Below are 14848 nucleotides of genomic sequence, written 5' to 3'. Positions count from 1 at the left end.
GTCCAGATCGGTGAAAAAACATGGGCGCCAGGAGGCAGGTCAGTTTTCTCTATATGTATATACTGAAAACATGTGAACACTCTAGAAGTCACATTTTTGGTCCAATCTTCATGAAATCTGGTCAGAACATGTGTTTTGTTGACACGGTTGAGTTCGAAAATGGTTCGGATCGGTAAAAAACATGGCCGCCAGGGGGTGGGGTGAGTCTTTTTCCTTATATTTATATAGTAAAAAAAGCTTGTGAACACTCTAGAAGTCACATTTTTTGCCTAATCATCATACTTTTTTTCTAAACATCAATTTTATAGATATCTCGGACGAGTTCGAAAATGGTCGTGATGGGTGGAAAAAACATGGCCGCCAGGGGGTGGGGCAGTTTTATCTATATACAGTTTTATGTATATAGTGAAAACATGTGAACAGTCTAGAATACACATTTTTGCCCAGTATTCATGAAATTTGATCAGAAGATTTGTTACCTGGATACGACAGTTAAGTTCGAAAATGGTTTGGATCGGTAAAATATCATGGCCGCCATGGGGGGGGTCTTTTTCCTTATATTTATATAGTAAAATAGCTTGTGAACACTCTAGTTTCCTGATTTTCTGGCAGTTTTGTCTGAGCTTTCCTCTTCCTTCCTGCTGGTTTACCTCTTCCAACATTTTGTGATGCTTTTGTTATAAAACTATGAAATATCTCTGCAGATTAATGTAGATTTTTTAATTTCGATTTTTTTCTGTAGGTTTAATCCTTGGAATTCAATGCCAGAAAGAAAGTGATCTCAGAACTTTATATAATTTATAGAATGGGCAGTAACTCTTACTCAGGAATTTAAGGGAACTCGCTATTCATCAACTTACTAGTTTGCTCAAGATACTCTCCCTTGAAGGGTCCACTTTTCTTCTAAAATAAACTGGGTTTTATTGTTTAATACAATAACCCACATTATCAAAGATTTGTGGTTTAAAACGGATTTATTGAATTTTTAATTTGAAATATAATTGCATGGTGAGTCTGAAAATAGTTCATTATTGTTTATAAACAAGGCTCTCAGGGGCGTGGTAGTTTTTTGTATGTCTACAGTTGTTTATAGTGAAACATTGTGAATACTTTTAGTAACATTTTTAGTTCAATCTGAATGACACTTGAGTACAAATGTTGTTATCATATCTTGATTTAGTTTACTCAATTTGTTTTAATAATATCATCTTCAAACATGGTGACAATCTTTATGAGCATACTATTTTTTTTGCTCATGGTGAACTTTTGTGATCAACTTTTGTCAATTGTCTGTCTTCCGTTGTGCGTCATGAATATTTGCCTTGTTAACACTGTAGCGGCCACATTAATTGTCAGATCTTCATGAAACTTTGTCAGTAGATTTGTCCCAATGATATCTTGGACGAGTTCAAAAATGGTTCAGGTCTGTTGAAAAACATGGCTGCCAGGGTGCCATTTGTTGTTAATTCTTTATGAAACTTGGTTAGAACATTTGTTCCATTGATATCTTTGGCTGCAAAAACAGGTCATTTCTTTTTATCTCAGGTGAGCGACTTTGGGCCTTTCAGGCCCTCTTGTTTTCTTTTTTAAATTTTGTTCTTGATTTTTTTACTGGAGCCTTTTATATCTAATGTTGACATTTATGACATATCAATATAAACCATTTAATGACAAACTTCAAAACATGCCAAAATCTGTGAAAAGGCCCAATTAAAGGTCAATTAAAATTATCTACTAAACATTTATATTTTTCTCCATGCTTTTCATCGTGTATTCCATACTGTTGGCGCTGTGTGAATGTGCGAAACAGTGTAACAAGCAATATAAAATGTCCGGTTACTTTTTAGCTCACCTGATTGCTCAGGTGAGCTTTTGTGACCGGTCTTTGTCCGTCGTATGTCCGTCCGTCCGTCCGTTAACATTTGCGCGTAAACACTCTAGAGGCCACATTTCTTGTCCCATCTTCATGGAACTTGGTCAGAAGCTTTGTCCTAATGAAATCTCGGCCGAGTTCGAAACTGGGTTGTGCCGGGTCAAAAACTAGGTCACTAGGTCAAAAAAAAAGAAAAACCTTGTAAACACTGTAGAAGTCATATTTCATGCCCAATCTTCATGTAACTTTGTCAAAATGTTTGTCTTAATGATATCTTGGTTGAGTTCAAAAGTGGTTCCGATCCGTTGAAAAACATGGCCGCCAGTGGGCGGGGCAGATTTCCTTATTTGGCTATAGAATAAAACCTTGTTAACACTCTAGAAGTCACAATTTTTGCCTAATCATCATGAAAGTTGGTCAAAACATTGGTTCAATTGATGTCTCGGACGAGTTCGAAAATGGTCGAGATCGGTGAAAAAACATGGCGGCCAGTGGGCGGGGCATTTTTCTCTATATGTATATAGTGGCAATTTTCCCTGTTTGGCTATAGAGAAACATTGTAAACACTCTAGAAGTCACAATTTTTGCCCAATCTTCATGAAAGTTGGTCAAAACATTGGTTTTATTGATATCTCGGACGAGTTTGAAAATGGTTGAGATCGGTGAAAAAACATGGCCGCCAGTGGGCGGGTCATTTTTCTCTATATGTATATAGTGAAAACATGTGAACACAGTAGAAGTCACGTTTTTGGCCCAATTTTCATGAAACTTGCTCAGAACCTTTGTTTCCTTGATACGAGAGTTGAGTTCAAAAATGGTTCCGGTCAGTTGAATAACATGGCTGCTGGGAGGGGGGCAGTTTTCTCATTATGCCCCCCCCCCCCCCCCCCGCTATTGAAGAAGAGGGGGTATATTGTTTTGCTCATGTCGGTCCGTCCGTCCACCAGATGGTTTCCGGATGATAACTCAAGAGCGCTTATGCCAAGGATCATGAAACTTCATAGGAACATTGATCATGACTCTCAGATGACCCCTATTGATTTTCAGGTTACTAGGTCAAAGTTCAAGGTCACAATTACCTGAAATAGTAAAATGGTTTCCGGATGATAACTCAAGAACACTTATGCCTAGGATCATGAAACTTCATAGATACATTGATCATGACTCGCAGATGACCCCTATTGATTTTTGGGTCACTAGGTCAAAGGTCAAGGTCACGGTGACCCAAAGCAGTAAAATGGTTTCCTGATGATAACTCAAGAACGCTTATGCCTAGGATCATGAAACTTCATAGATACATTGATCATGACTCGCAGATAATCCCTATTGATTTTCAGGTCACTAGGTCAAAGGTCAAGGTCACGATGACCCGAAATAGTGAAATGGTTTCCGGATGATAACTCAAGAACGCTTAGGCCTAGGATCATGAAACTTCATAGGTACATTGATCATAACTCGTAGATGATCCCTATTGATTTTCAGGTCACTAGGTCAAAGGTCAAGGTCACCATGACCCGAAATAGTAAAATGGTTTCCGGATGATAACTCAAGAACGCTTATGCCTAGGATCATGAAACTTCATAGGTACATTGATCATGACTCGTAGATGACCCCTATTGATTTTCAGGTCACTAGGTCAACGGTCAAGGTCACAGTGACCCAAAATATTAAAAATGGTTTCCAGATGATGACTCAAGAATGCTTATGCCTAGGATCATGAAACTTCATAGGTACAGTGATCATGACTCGAAGATGACCCCTATTGATTTTCAGGTCACTAGGTCAAAGGTTAAGGCACGGTGACCTTAAATAGTAAAATGGTTTCTGGATGATAACTCAAGAACGCTTATGCCTAGGATCATGAAACTTCATAGGTACAATGATCATGACTCGCAGATGACCCCTATTGATTTTCAGATCACTAGGTCAAAGGTCAAGGTCACGGTGACCTGAAATAGTAAAATGGTTTCTGGATGATAACTCAAGAACGCTTATGCCTAGGTTCATGAAACTTCATAGGTATATTGATCATGACTCGCAGATGACCCCTATTGATTATCAGGTCACTAGGTCAAAGGTCAAGGTCACAGTGCCAAAAACGTATTCTTACAATGGCTGTCAAGGTCACGGTGACTCAACTTAGAAAAATAGTATCTGGATGATAACTCAAGAATGCTTACGCCTAGGATAATGAAACTTCATAGGTACATTGATCATGACTCGCAGATGAAATAATGATGAAACTTGACCAGGACGTTTGTCTGGACAATATCTAGGTCAAGTTTGACATTTCGTAAAGATTGAATGAACCGACTCCTCTCAGGTGAGCGAACTAGGACCATCTTGGCCCTCTTTTTAATTTTCAGAAGCCATAGGCGGTTCCAAGAGGGGCGGACGTCCGCCCCCCCCCCCCCCCCCCTCCCTAAAATCGCCAAAGTAAAGTCAATTCATTTGGTGTTTCACACTTAACTAGATCTAAATCACCTATTTAAACTTATTTTGCGTCTTTTTCGTGCACAACATTTCCCACTAATCACTGACAATCGCTAAATTCTCTGTCGCACGGTTTTTCAAGTCAAACTTTGCGATTCTGATGTATCCCTCTTTTTGCACATTGATTCTCTTTTCCCTGCATTTTATGTCAACGAAGATGGATGCGCCAACGCCACAAGCCTGATAACCGTCAGTGCGTTCTTCTTTATAGCATATTTTTTCCGGCTATATCCAGCCGTATTACGTATAAACTATGCACTTTTTTGGCATTATAGGAAGGTATTTTGATGAAGGTACATAAGGCGTGACATGCTCGAAAAGTGGTTGTCAAAGCCTTCAAAATCACTAAAATCGTGGAGCTTCTCCCCCCCCCCCCCTGTCTCTCTAGCGGTCCCCTGGACCCCCAGCAAATCTGAATATCCCGCCCTCCCCCTAACCAGAAATCCTGGAATCGCCACTGGAAGCTCTAAGCTCTAAGACATTTTTAGTTTATTTCAAACAACACATCACAATATTTACAAACTTTATTTACAAACATACTTAAACACTTATAATACAGAAATTATCTCCCGTACTGAATCATAATGCATAGTACCTGAGCAATAAATACATGCATTGTTTTACCATTCTGATTCATTGAACCCCTCTGAACTAAGTGGCTGACAGTTTAAAACTATTTGGTAAGAAAACGATTCCACGAAAATAGTGAATACATCAAGATTGTTTTTTTTCTTTTAGATAGAAAATTGCCTTATCGTCGAGTTTTGTACACAGTATATAATTTTAGGAGAACTATACACATTGTTATTCACATAAACAAGGATTTATTTCCAACTATCTGAACTTTTGTTTATTGTTATACATGTTTTGGTATGTGTTGAAGAAAACTCTAAATGAATGTTAGCAAAAAGATTCTTTTTTGTTTGGAAAGTCTTAATGCAATTGCTTGCACATAGATTCATATGCATGACTAGTGTGTTGTTTGCAAAGAGATTATAAGACAAATGACACTTGTATGCACATGTTAATTTATTTTTTACTCAAAAGGTTCCTGATTAAACGTCTTATAATGAATTCAAATCAATGTTTAAAAATGAAATAGACTCCAGTTATACCTCTGGTATCATACGTATATGATGTTCTAACCTGTTTAGTCGTCTGAGGCAGACATATTTCGTGAGACCACTATAATTTCAAGCTCCATAAGAATATAGTATAACAATAAAACGATGCCGAATCTGTTAAACACTATTGTTGTATAACAATGCGCTAATAAAAACTTGATAAAAATGTTATAAATCGTAAACCATATGTGTTGACATCTTGAGAAGTACAGTACGATTGTGTGTACTGCAATTTTCAATATATACAAAATTAATATAATATACGGGTACATTGTCAATTAGATTTAAATCTTTGACTAATGAACAGGTACTTTGCATTCGACTGCAGCAAACAATTACAATTACGTAAAACACTCATATCAAACAAAGTGTGTTAAATATATTTTACGAGGAGCAACTTTGAGTCAAAATTTATTTATTTTGGTGATAGTAAACTATGCTGACGTGAAAGTATATACTTTCACCTAGATTCTTTTATTCAACCGTACGAAAAGAACCACATCGAAGATGTACAGATTAACAAAACTGTTACTATGTCGAGCTAATACCGTGATACAAATGAATAAGGTTTTTTAACAAATGATGCACTGGTCAAAACGCCCAACTATGCTTTGGCCAACACGTCTAACTATCGATACGATCTGATAGCATGCCCATAGCGATAATACTTGCAATTTCATAGCAACTTGTCCACCGCTATAAGAGTCAGACAAGTATACGTTTGTTAAAAGTTTTCTTCAATGCTTTTAAACTTATACATTTTCAAGGGGCCTATTCGCAGATTTTTTTTTATTATTGAAGTTTGTCATTAAATGCTTTATATTGATAAATGTAAACATTGGATCAAAAAAGCTCTAGTAAAAAAAAACACAAGAATAAAATCGAAGATAGAAAAAATGTAACCCACATCTGGGCTCGAACCACTGACTCCTGGAGTAGTAGTCTTAAAGTAAAAGTCGCTTAGACCACTCGACCATCCGTGCTTGAACAATTATAGATGTATTTTATACTTAATATAAGCAATCCTCGTAGTATCCCAAAATATAACGACAACAACAGAACTCTCCATATTATTAAATTGTTTCGCGTTGCAACGCTTTATAATTTTCAGGTTTTTAAATTGTCAAAAGATGCATATAATTGATATGTTAAAGTATGGTAAATGTTCAGTATTACTGTTTCCTAACAAATTTTATAACTACAACGAAAGTTATCGAATCCGAAACATTTTTCTTTTAATTTTGTCAATTTACCAAAACGTGAAAAGGCCCCTTTAAAGCTTCTTCAGAAATGCACGAGACTAGGCTTGTCATAAACTGCTTGTCACATTCTACCCATAATTATTACACTCTTGATCTGATAATGTGTTGCATTCAGTCAATCGTTTGCGGGTATATGTCAAATGAACGTATATCCCACCCATACACACAATCCGAATACTAGTTTTTACCGGCTTACCTACCAGGATGGGGTGATTTGTTGAAAAGGATAAAACGTATTTTCAATGTAACACATCGCTTATACAATGTGAATGCAATACTTTAATTACTCGTTTATAAATTACAAAAAGTAGGTTTTATATTCATAGGCCAGTTTCATGTTAAGTGGGAATCGTGCTGTATTCATGCCCGAATGTACAATAAATGAATGTGTTGTGATGAATGAAAGAGCCGAACATACCGCATTTAATTCATTCTTGCGTTAAAGGGGCCTTTTCACCGATTTTTTCCATTTTGAAATTTGTCATTAAATGCTTTATATTGATAAATGTAAACATAAAATTGTTAAAGCTCCAGTAAAAAATCAAAAATAACATTTAAAAAAGGAAACAAAAAGTAGCCCGCAGTAGGGCTCGAACCAGTGACCCCCTGAATCCTGAAGTAAAAACGCATTTGCCAACTGTGCTATCCTGCCAAGCATATGCCAAGATGCGTATTTTATACGTTATATAAGCAATCTTCGTAGTTTCACCAATTTAAACGACAACAACAGAACTCTCCATATTATTTAATCGTTTCGCGTTGCAACGCTTTATAATTTTTAGGTTTTTAAATCGTCAAAAGATGCATATAATGGCTATGTTAGACCATGGCAAATGTTCAGTAATACTGTTTCCTTACAAATATCATAACTAAACCGAAATTTTGCGAATCTGAATCAACTGTTTGCAATGTGTCAATTTACCAAACCGTGAAAAGATCCCTTTAAGATATTTAATATATTTAAATAGCAATTTAAACAGATAACAGTTTTAAGTTCCGTTATGACATCAGACATTCCGTTGCAGTCTTACCAACGGATATTTGCATAAATCAAAGAAATAGTTTTAAAATTATGATTTGATTTATGACGATTAAGCTATAGCAAGTGGGCGTTTGATTTGGTTAACGTACAACACGTTTGCCTTCATGCAAAATGGTATAGTTCGGTTGCTACGCGTCCAAACTTAGTCTTGAAAGCATTTGCGTGGTCTGTAGCTTCTAATATTTATTATAAACCTATCAAAGAGACGAGTATTCTGTAGGCGACTGCCACACCGTTTATAGCGGAAGTTAGTACTGACATATTGCGATCTCCTTCAAGTTTATGTTACATGGTTGAGTATTTTCCGGATTCCCGGATGTCTTCGTGGTCCTTTTTCAGCAGCAGTAGGAACATGCAGCCCTCAATGAAGCACAGACCTGTAGCGACCCAGCCGAGGATGAAAGACCAGTCGTATTTCTTGCTCACGCTGTCCGGATATAGTGCTCGAGATGTCTTGTTTAATTCCTGCATGCCGATGAAGCATATCCCGCTCGCCATGGCTGCCATTGCTTCAATGCAAATAGCCAATACGTGTTAAGAATAGGTTATTGATATGTTAATAATATATATCGCACCTCAAGGGTAATTCTTTTGTAATAGACTAAGGGCAAAAATTCGGGACACAAACATAAATATTTAACGAAATTCAATGTGTTTGAACGCTTAAGGTATCGCTGTACTTTTCAGACACTAAGTTGCCAAACCTGACTTCTGATATGCCATCTGTAAAACATATTCCATTTCGCCAGAAAAATGTCATAGTTATCGCTTTAGAGTGAAAGAGCATACAAAGAGACAACCAAAAATTAACTTGCTTGCAAAAAGGGTCATGATGGCGGCTATCAAGTAGAGAGTGGACCTCTTCACAGCCTTCGCGGATTCCATGGGCCACAGTCCCAAAATCAGCGTGATGATGGTGAACAGTTGAAGTCCACCGGCTGTGATCATCAGGGCCACCCAGCTGCGCTCCAGACCTGGCGGTATGCAGCATTGAGTTTAAATTGCGAATTAAGTGGTTTAGTTGTGAAACGGTTTGGTTATCAAAGGGTTTCACGTATTTTAAAAAACGAAACATTGACAACTTTTAGACATTTATTTTAAAGTCAACTCGTATGGACTATAAAGAATACTACATAAAATTGGTACATCGAAACATACCGATGCCAAGGTACAGTGTGTGGTGATTAGCCCACTTTTATTATTACATGTAGTACATCGTGCGAAAATCTACCTACTATCGTATGCCAATTTAGTGAGGACTTCCTCGGGCTTGTGAGGTTGCACCTTTGTGTCATAGGGTATGAGGTTTACTCGAGTTAGTGGGACCTTGAACCTTTGCAACACATTCAATACGTTTTTTTTCGGGTGTGTGCGAACTTGTACCATTGCATCTCATTCAATAAGGACATACTAGTTCTCGGGTTTGTGGTATGAGGTTTACTTGAGTTAATGGGGACTTCTGACTTGCACTCTTGCATCACATTTAATAAGGACTTGATCGGGTTTGTGCGGACTTGAACTCTGGCATCACATGAATTGAATACTTACTCAGGTATCTGTACTCCCCGGATGACATGTTGTCCTCCGCCCGTCTGGTCAAGTCCTTGTAAGTGTATACGCAGTCACCGGCCCTGTCTTCTGCCTTTACCCCTGAAAATGATGAACACACACCATATCAGATACATTGGCACATGGAATATCATTGAATTCGTTTTAAAGAACAAAAGTCGCCGTCATGAATGAATATGAATTCATATCATGTGAAACATAGCTTAAGTACATTATTAAAAAAACATGTATGATATGGCCGTTAAGCTCGTTACTGGTAAACATCTTTTGTAATGTGTTAAGAACGAACTTTCCATAAAGACAAGCTCGCGTTAGGTATAAGCCAATAACATTCAAGAGAAGCAAACGTGTAAATGATGTTTATGTATGTGTAAACAATATTTAGTAATTATTTTTACTTTAGTTGCCCTATAGTAATTCCAGCTTAAATATTACCGCAAACAGTTAATGAAACTTTATTCTGATGATGAGCTACGCTGCATGCCGGTTTTGTTATGTTGTTCATACAAACAATTTTTATTCCAACGGTAAGGTGACATATAGAAGTCGGACGGTCCGTCCGGTAATCCGTTTTCCGGATATTTTGAAATATTTGTTTTTAATCAAAACCGTTATCCTGAGGGTTTTTACGCAACGCTTTCAGATATTGAGCAGATTTTGTAATGTTTGGTACCTACCCGACTTACAGATAAAGTGTGAGTTTCGTTCCGATCGATGATTTTTGGGCCTTTGATTTTTTTCTATAATAACCGTTTTCCATAGTTTTTTTTATGAAACATATAGTTTCTTTCCATGCATCTACCTTCATGACTTACAGATGAATTGTGAGATTCGTTCTGGTCCATTGATTTTTTTGGCGAAGTTATGGGCCTTGGACTTAACAATTTTCTCTAAAACAGCTGATGTGAGGCGTCAAAGCGCAGAAGGGTGAATTGTGTTTCACAAGCAAAGGTTTTGTTTGTATTACGTTTTATCCAATGTTTCTTTCGCACCATTTTGAAAACCTTTGGATTGGAAAAAAAAATCGCTTTTATGCCCCCGGTAGTCTGTCTGTCCGGCATTCCGTTTTCCGGAGTTTTTTTTACGCAACGCTTTCAGATATTGAGCTGATTTTTGAAAGTCTACCTAGATGACCAACGGATGAAGTTTGAGTTTCGTTCTGGTCCATTGAATTTTGGCGAAGTTATGGTCCTTGTAAGTTTTTTTACGAAACGTTTTCATATATTTAGCTGATTTTGGGTATTTGAGTCTACCGACATGACCTACATATGAAGAGTGAGCTTCGTTCCGTTACTTTGATTTTTGGCGAAGTTAAGGGCCTTTGACCTAACAAGTTTCTCTAAAATAGCTGCTGTGCGGCTTCAAAACGCAGTAGGGAGGATTGTGTTTCACAAGCACTGGTCTTGTTTATCTATGTATTGTTAAATATCGTAGTTTAAATGCTTGCAATATATTCTTGCACAAATGTGTAGTCGCTGCACAGAGCCAAGTTCGTATAACAAGAGTGCAGACATTTAGCATGTTTAAGACGAGTTCGCATGCTGTTTGCATTGGTGCACCTTCGCATTTAATTGTTCAGTTTACGAGGCCGAATAAAAAAAATCTGCCAATTTGATTCGATTGCATACACCATTACCTCATGCGTTCATTTAAAGAACACAACAGGAATTGATATTACGTTGTAAGCATTTGCAAACCCGATGAGCGTCAGATATTGGCATGGTTGATGAAATAAGCAAATAATACATAAATCGCACATAAAAGCTGTATAAACGGCGTCGAATGACATAATGTGACGAATGCTCCGGTCGTCATCACACAAGTATACCACTGTAAAATGCATTTATTCGCTCATATCTGTCATTGCCAAGTTTACGTAAAAAAAAACAATACAGACGTGTTTGCATAGCGGTTGCTGAGTACGCATGTTGAAAAGTAATGACAAATAACTATGGTATTTCTTTAAAGCTTTTTTTCTTAACGTTGCCGTATTGTGCACATTATTTCTGCCTGATGGGTATGGAACAAGTCCTCGTGGCAAAAACATGACCTATACAAGCGGCTCTCCTTCATTCACCAATTCATTTAATATAAAATAATAAAGAAAGTATACATTGACTAGTAATGTCATGTGAACGCTAGTTTATCACCATGTGCTGTTTTAGTTTTAGTATTTGATAATTACAGGTATTATTATCATAATCAAACGTATATTAGCAAACAAACGAACCATTAAACGAAAAGCGTGCATGGTGTTCATGCGTCATCATTAAGGTGCATTGCGCGCAATGAATATTATGAACATCTACATCTGCTTTACATTGTGGCATGTTATTCACTAACCTTTGTGGTAATTGTTAATATCGAATAAACTATAATGACATCACATGTACTGTAGATTTCTTTAAAAATTCAATATACAACATTAAGCTCATATGACTGCATCCACCCACAACAGGGGCCTTTGACATTTATACCTTATATATATTATATAGTTATGCTATTAACATATCTAAATAGTAATCGCATTGATTTAATATTGTTTTAAGATCCATGTGATAGTAACAGCTTATATGGCATTATGCTTTCGAATATATGATCAAGTTTTATCAATCTAAAAAGTTGTCAAGACTCAAAAGGAGACTTTTACTGAAACCAGTGTCCTGAAAGAATAATGTTCGTGTAAGTCTAGCCAAGCATGGTCTGAGCGAGCCAGACATTTAATTTGCATGCCAGATGAAAGTACAGTCATACCTAAGGGCATCTCTTTGTTGTAGCATCGCCTCCACATGCCGACCGAGTACGAGAAGTTTCGTTTCACTTCCGGAGTTGCATAGTCGTCTGCTGAAACCTTGAACCAGAAGTCAGTGGTAATTGACGTCACAATGAGCGCGAGCGATGCCAAGATCAGACACAGTACCGTGAATAACAATCCTAAATGATACTTTCCAAGTCGTGCCATTGTGTGCCACTAAATATCGAAAATAACCACTGTAAATAAATCCACATATAAAACACGACTAAAACAGGTGTTTGATTCACCTGTACAGTACACACTTTAACTCTCAACGAAATGCGATTTATTCTTCTGTTTGGCGTACACTTTATGCAGGGAGCGGTCGCGATTAAAATGTAAAACGAAGAATTTCTTTTGAGAAGCTTCACTCGACTGTGTCGATATCGTAACTTCAGCCGAATGGGTTATCGTAACGCCACGTCTAGTAGTTCCCTTGAATAGCTACTACCTATATCGATTGAAAGCCATAGATTGAGTTTCTCGTCAACTTGGTTTAACAATACCAGATTGAAATACACACATTGCTTTGCTGTTTAAGCCAGTGTCATACGACATACTTTGTTCGCGGCTGTTGCATTTATTATGTATGTGGTTGGCTGCACTTTAACCAATATCCTGCAATCCAAATACCGACATGACATCACAATGTATACTCGTGGTCATTGTTCATATATGTATTTCGATTTATTCATAACCATTTGTTATAGAATGTGTTAATTTAGTACTTAGTACGAATGCGGTATATTTTTTAACATTCTGATATTTTCTTCATACAATTTCGTAAAATATTCAACGCGTTGATTTGAATATATTATCTTATGTACAGAGATAAGCATTATCGGTATAACTGCATGCACGTGACACCAAATATCCATTTAAAATGAATTGTTCATAGATTTTCGTAGAAAAAAACGGTGTCAGTATATATAATAAAAACATTCTCCGTCACTGGTTTTCAAACCCTTGACCACATGGGGCCAACTTTAACGTGTTACCACTGGGCCATTCAGGCGATAGAACTTAGAAATGTATTTAAAACGCTATGTGGTATTAATACTTTTTAATACACGTATTATGCAAATCACGATGTAAAGCGCCACACGCTAAATATATTATTTTATCGATTTCGATTCATGAGTATGATTATTAAACGGAACGATATTTTAACATATTTCTTATTTAGAAGAAATACTTTTCTCATTTGTATACAATGCTTACATTCTTTTTTATCTTTGATTTTTTTTACTTGTCATTGTGCCAATCTGTGAACGAGTCCCTTGTTAACAATTACATATCTCAAATAACAATGTGTACGCTTTTAGATCCATTACACACACTGATATATCATCTGTTCCGTTTAAAACAAATTATGGAAAACGCGCGTTTTCGTTTCGGTCACGAACCATATGGAATTCAATTCCAATAAACATCCGACAAGTGTCTTCGAATACTACATTCAAAATAAAATTTAAAGAATATCTTCAAACAAATCATTGATATATATGTATGCTCATTTTTTTTATTTTTCTATGTAAATACTTTGTTGTGATGTGTCTGATTTGATTTATTTTGAAAGATTGATTTTTGAAAGATTGACTTTTGTATCATATTTTGCATATTTTGTATTATCATAATCATCATCGTCATCATTATCATCGTCGTCTTCGTTGTCGTCGACGTCGTCGGAATTGATAAGGAAGTTATTATAACATTTAACTGTATAGTTCATTTTCTTTTTTCCCTTGTATGTTCGTATGCATGTTTCAATATGTATACTTGTGTTTTGTTACTGAAGACCACATTGTAAAAAAAATTATTCTGAATTTGAATTCTTCATGAAATAAAGTTATTATTATTATTATTATAAAAGGCAGAAATTTTCCATGCCGTTTTGTAAAATGAAGTCTTCTCAATTCCAAAAAAAATTATAATCGATGAAATGGCCGAAATATAGCATTTTTTACCAACACATTTTGACAAATGTGTATGTGTTTTTATGACAACAATGTGGTTGGAGTTGACAAAAGGTAAAGAGTTAAATGAATGTGATCAAAGATAGCGAATGTCTTTCTGTGCAGTTCTTAGCTGCATCACATGCAGTACGGGATGTTACGCGGAGTTTTCGCGGCTTATGTTACATTATAACATATTGCTGGTCATAAACCTATAGATACAAAACAGAAATCCAAAAGAAGAGTGGAAGTGAAATTAAAACATATGAGTCAACCAGCCACACGCGAAGTATCCGTACATATTTAAAATATTTATACGCGCTTTCTTCGAAAAACCCTGTGTTAGTGGTTTGTCGGGCATTGCTATTTGATTCGATTATTAACAGTATCGAGAATCATCGCGCTCATACTTCATACATTAGTCAATAGGGTGGAATAATTCTTGTTAATTAATCAAAAATAACATTTATCGTGGTATTTTTGAAAACACATTGGGAATCTATTATCAGGGTAGGGAAAAACGATACTTATATGAACTTAAATATACTAGTACACAGACATGAATATGGAAGTAATTACTAAATATGTGAACATAGCCTTTAAGTACAAACGCTCTGGCGCTGGCAATCCTCTGAAAATAAAAGGTGCACGCGCAAACTGTATTGGTGTCGAGAGTTGAGTGTAAAACTGTTTTATCTATCAAGCTTTTTCATTAGAGATAAAATTGTTTCATGCT

The 14848-nt window shown here is 36.4% G+C and overlaps 2 protein-coding genes across 2 annotated transcripts in view; one reads left to right on the top strand and one right to left on the bottom strand.

Moving 5' to 3' along the window:
* Positions 1-4538, top strand: part of LOC127866303 (elongator complex protein 6-like) — a 13291-nt gene extending 8753 nt beyond the window's left edge. Inside the window, exon 4 of the mRNA XM_052406771.1 lies at positions 3812-4538. The gene's annotated coding sequence lies outside the window, so the exon portion shown is untranslated. The remainder of the gene's footprint in view (positions 1-3811) is intronic.
* Positions 4539-4876: 338 nt separating this feature from the next.
* On the bottom strand, positions 4877-12718 carry LOC127866304 (epithelial membrane protein 2-like). The gene is made up of 4 exons (XM_052406772.1): positions 12118-12718; positions 9343-9444; positions 8610-8768; positions 4877-8303 (listed from the first exon to the last, which is right to left on the bottom strand). Exons 1-4 carry the CDS (start codon positions 12323-12325, stop codon positions 8080-8082), a joined length of 693 nt encoding a protein of 230 aa, XP_052262732.1. The 5' UTR covers positions 12326-12718; the 3' UTR covers positions 4877-8079.
* Between the last annotated feature and the right edge of the window lie 2130 nt (positions 12719-14848).

The sequence above is a fragment of the Dreissena polymorpha genome, chromosome 2 (genome assembly GCF_020536995.1).
Source record: "Dreissena polymorpha isolate Duluth1 chromosome 2, UMN_Dpol_1.0, whole genome shotgun sequence".
NCBI classification, from domain to species: domain Eukaryota; kingdom Metazoa; phylum Mollusca; class Bivalvia; order Myida; family Dreissenidae; genus Dreissena; species Dreissena polymorpha.
Note: the sequence above shows the minus strand (reverse complement) of the source record. Positions and strands in the feature narration are given on the sequence as shown.

What these genes read in the sequence shown, in the direction of transcription:
- LOC127866304 (XM_052406772.1), bottom strand. Translation starts at nt 12,325, where the DNA reads ATGGCACGACTTGGAAAGTATCATTTAGGATTGTTATTCACGGTACTG. An exon ending in CAACAAAGAGATGCCCTTAG is followed by an intron (nt 9,445 to 12,117) that starts GTATGACTGTAC and finishes CATCATTTTCAG; the next exon opens with GGGTAAAGGCAGAAGACAGG. An exon ending in CGGGGAGTACAGATACCTGA is followed by an intron (nt 8,769 to 9,342) that starts GTAAGTATTCAA and finishes GCATACCGCCAG; the next exon opens with GTCTGGAGCGCAGCTGGGTG.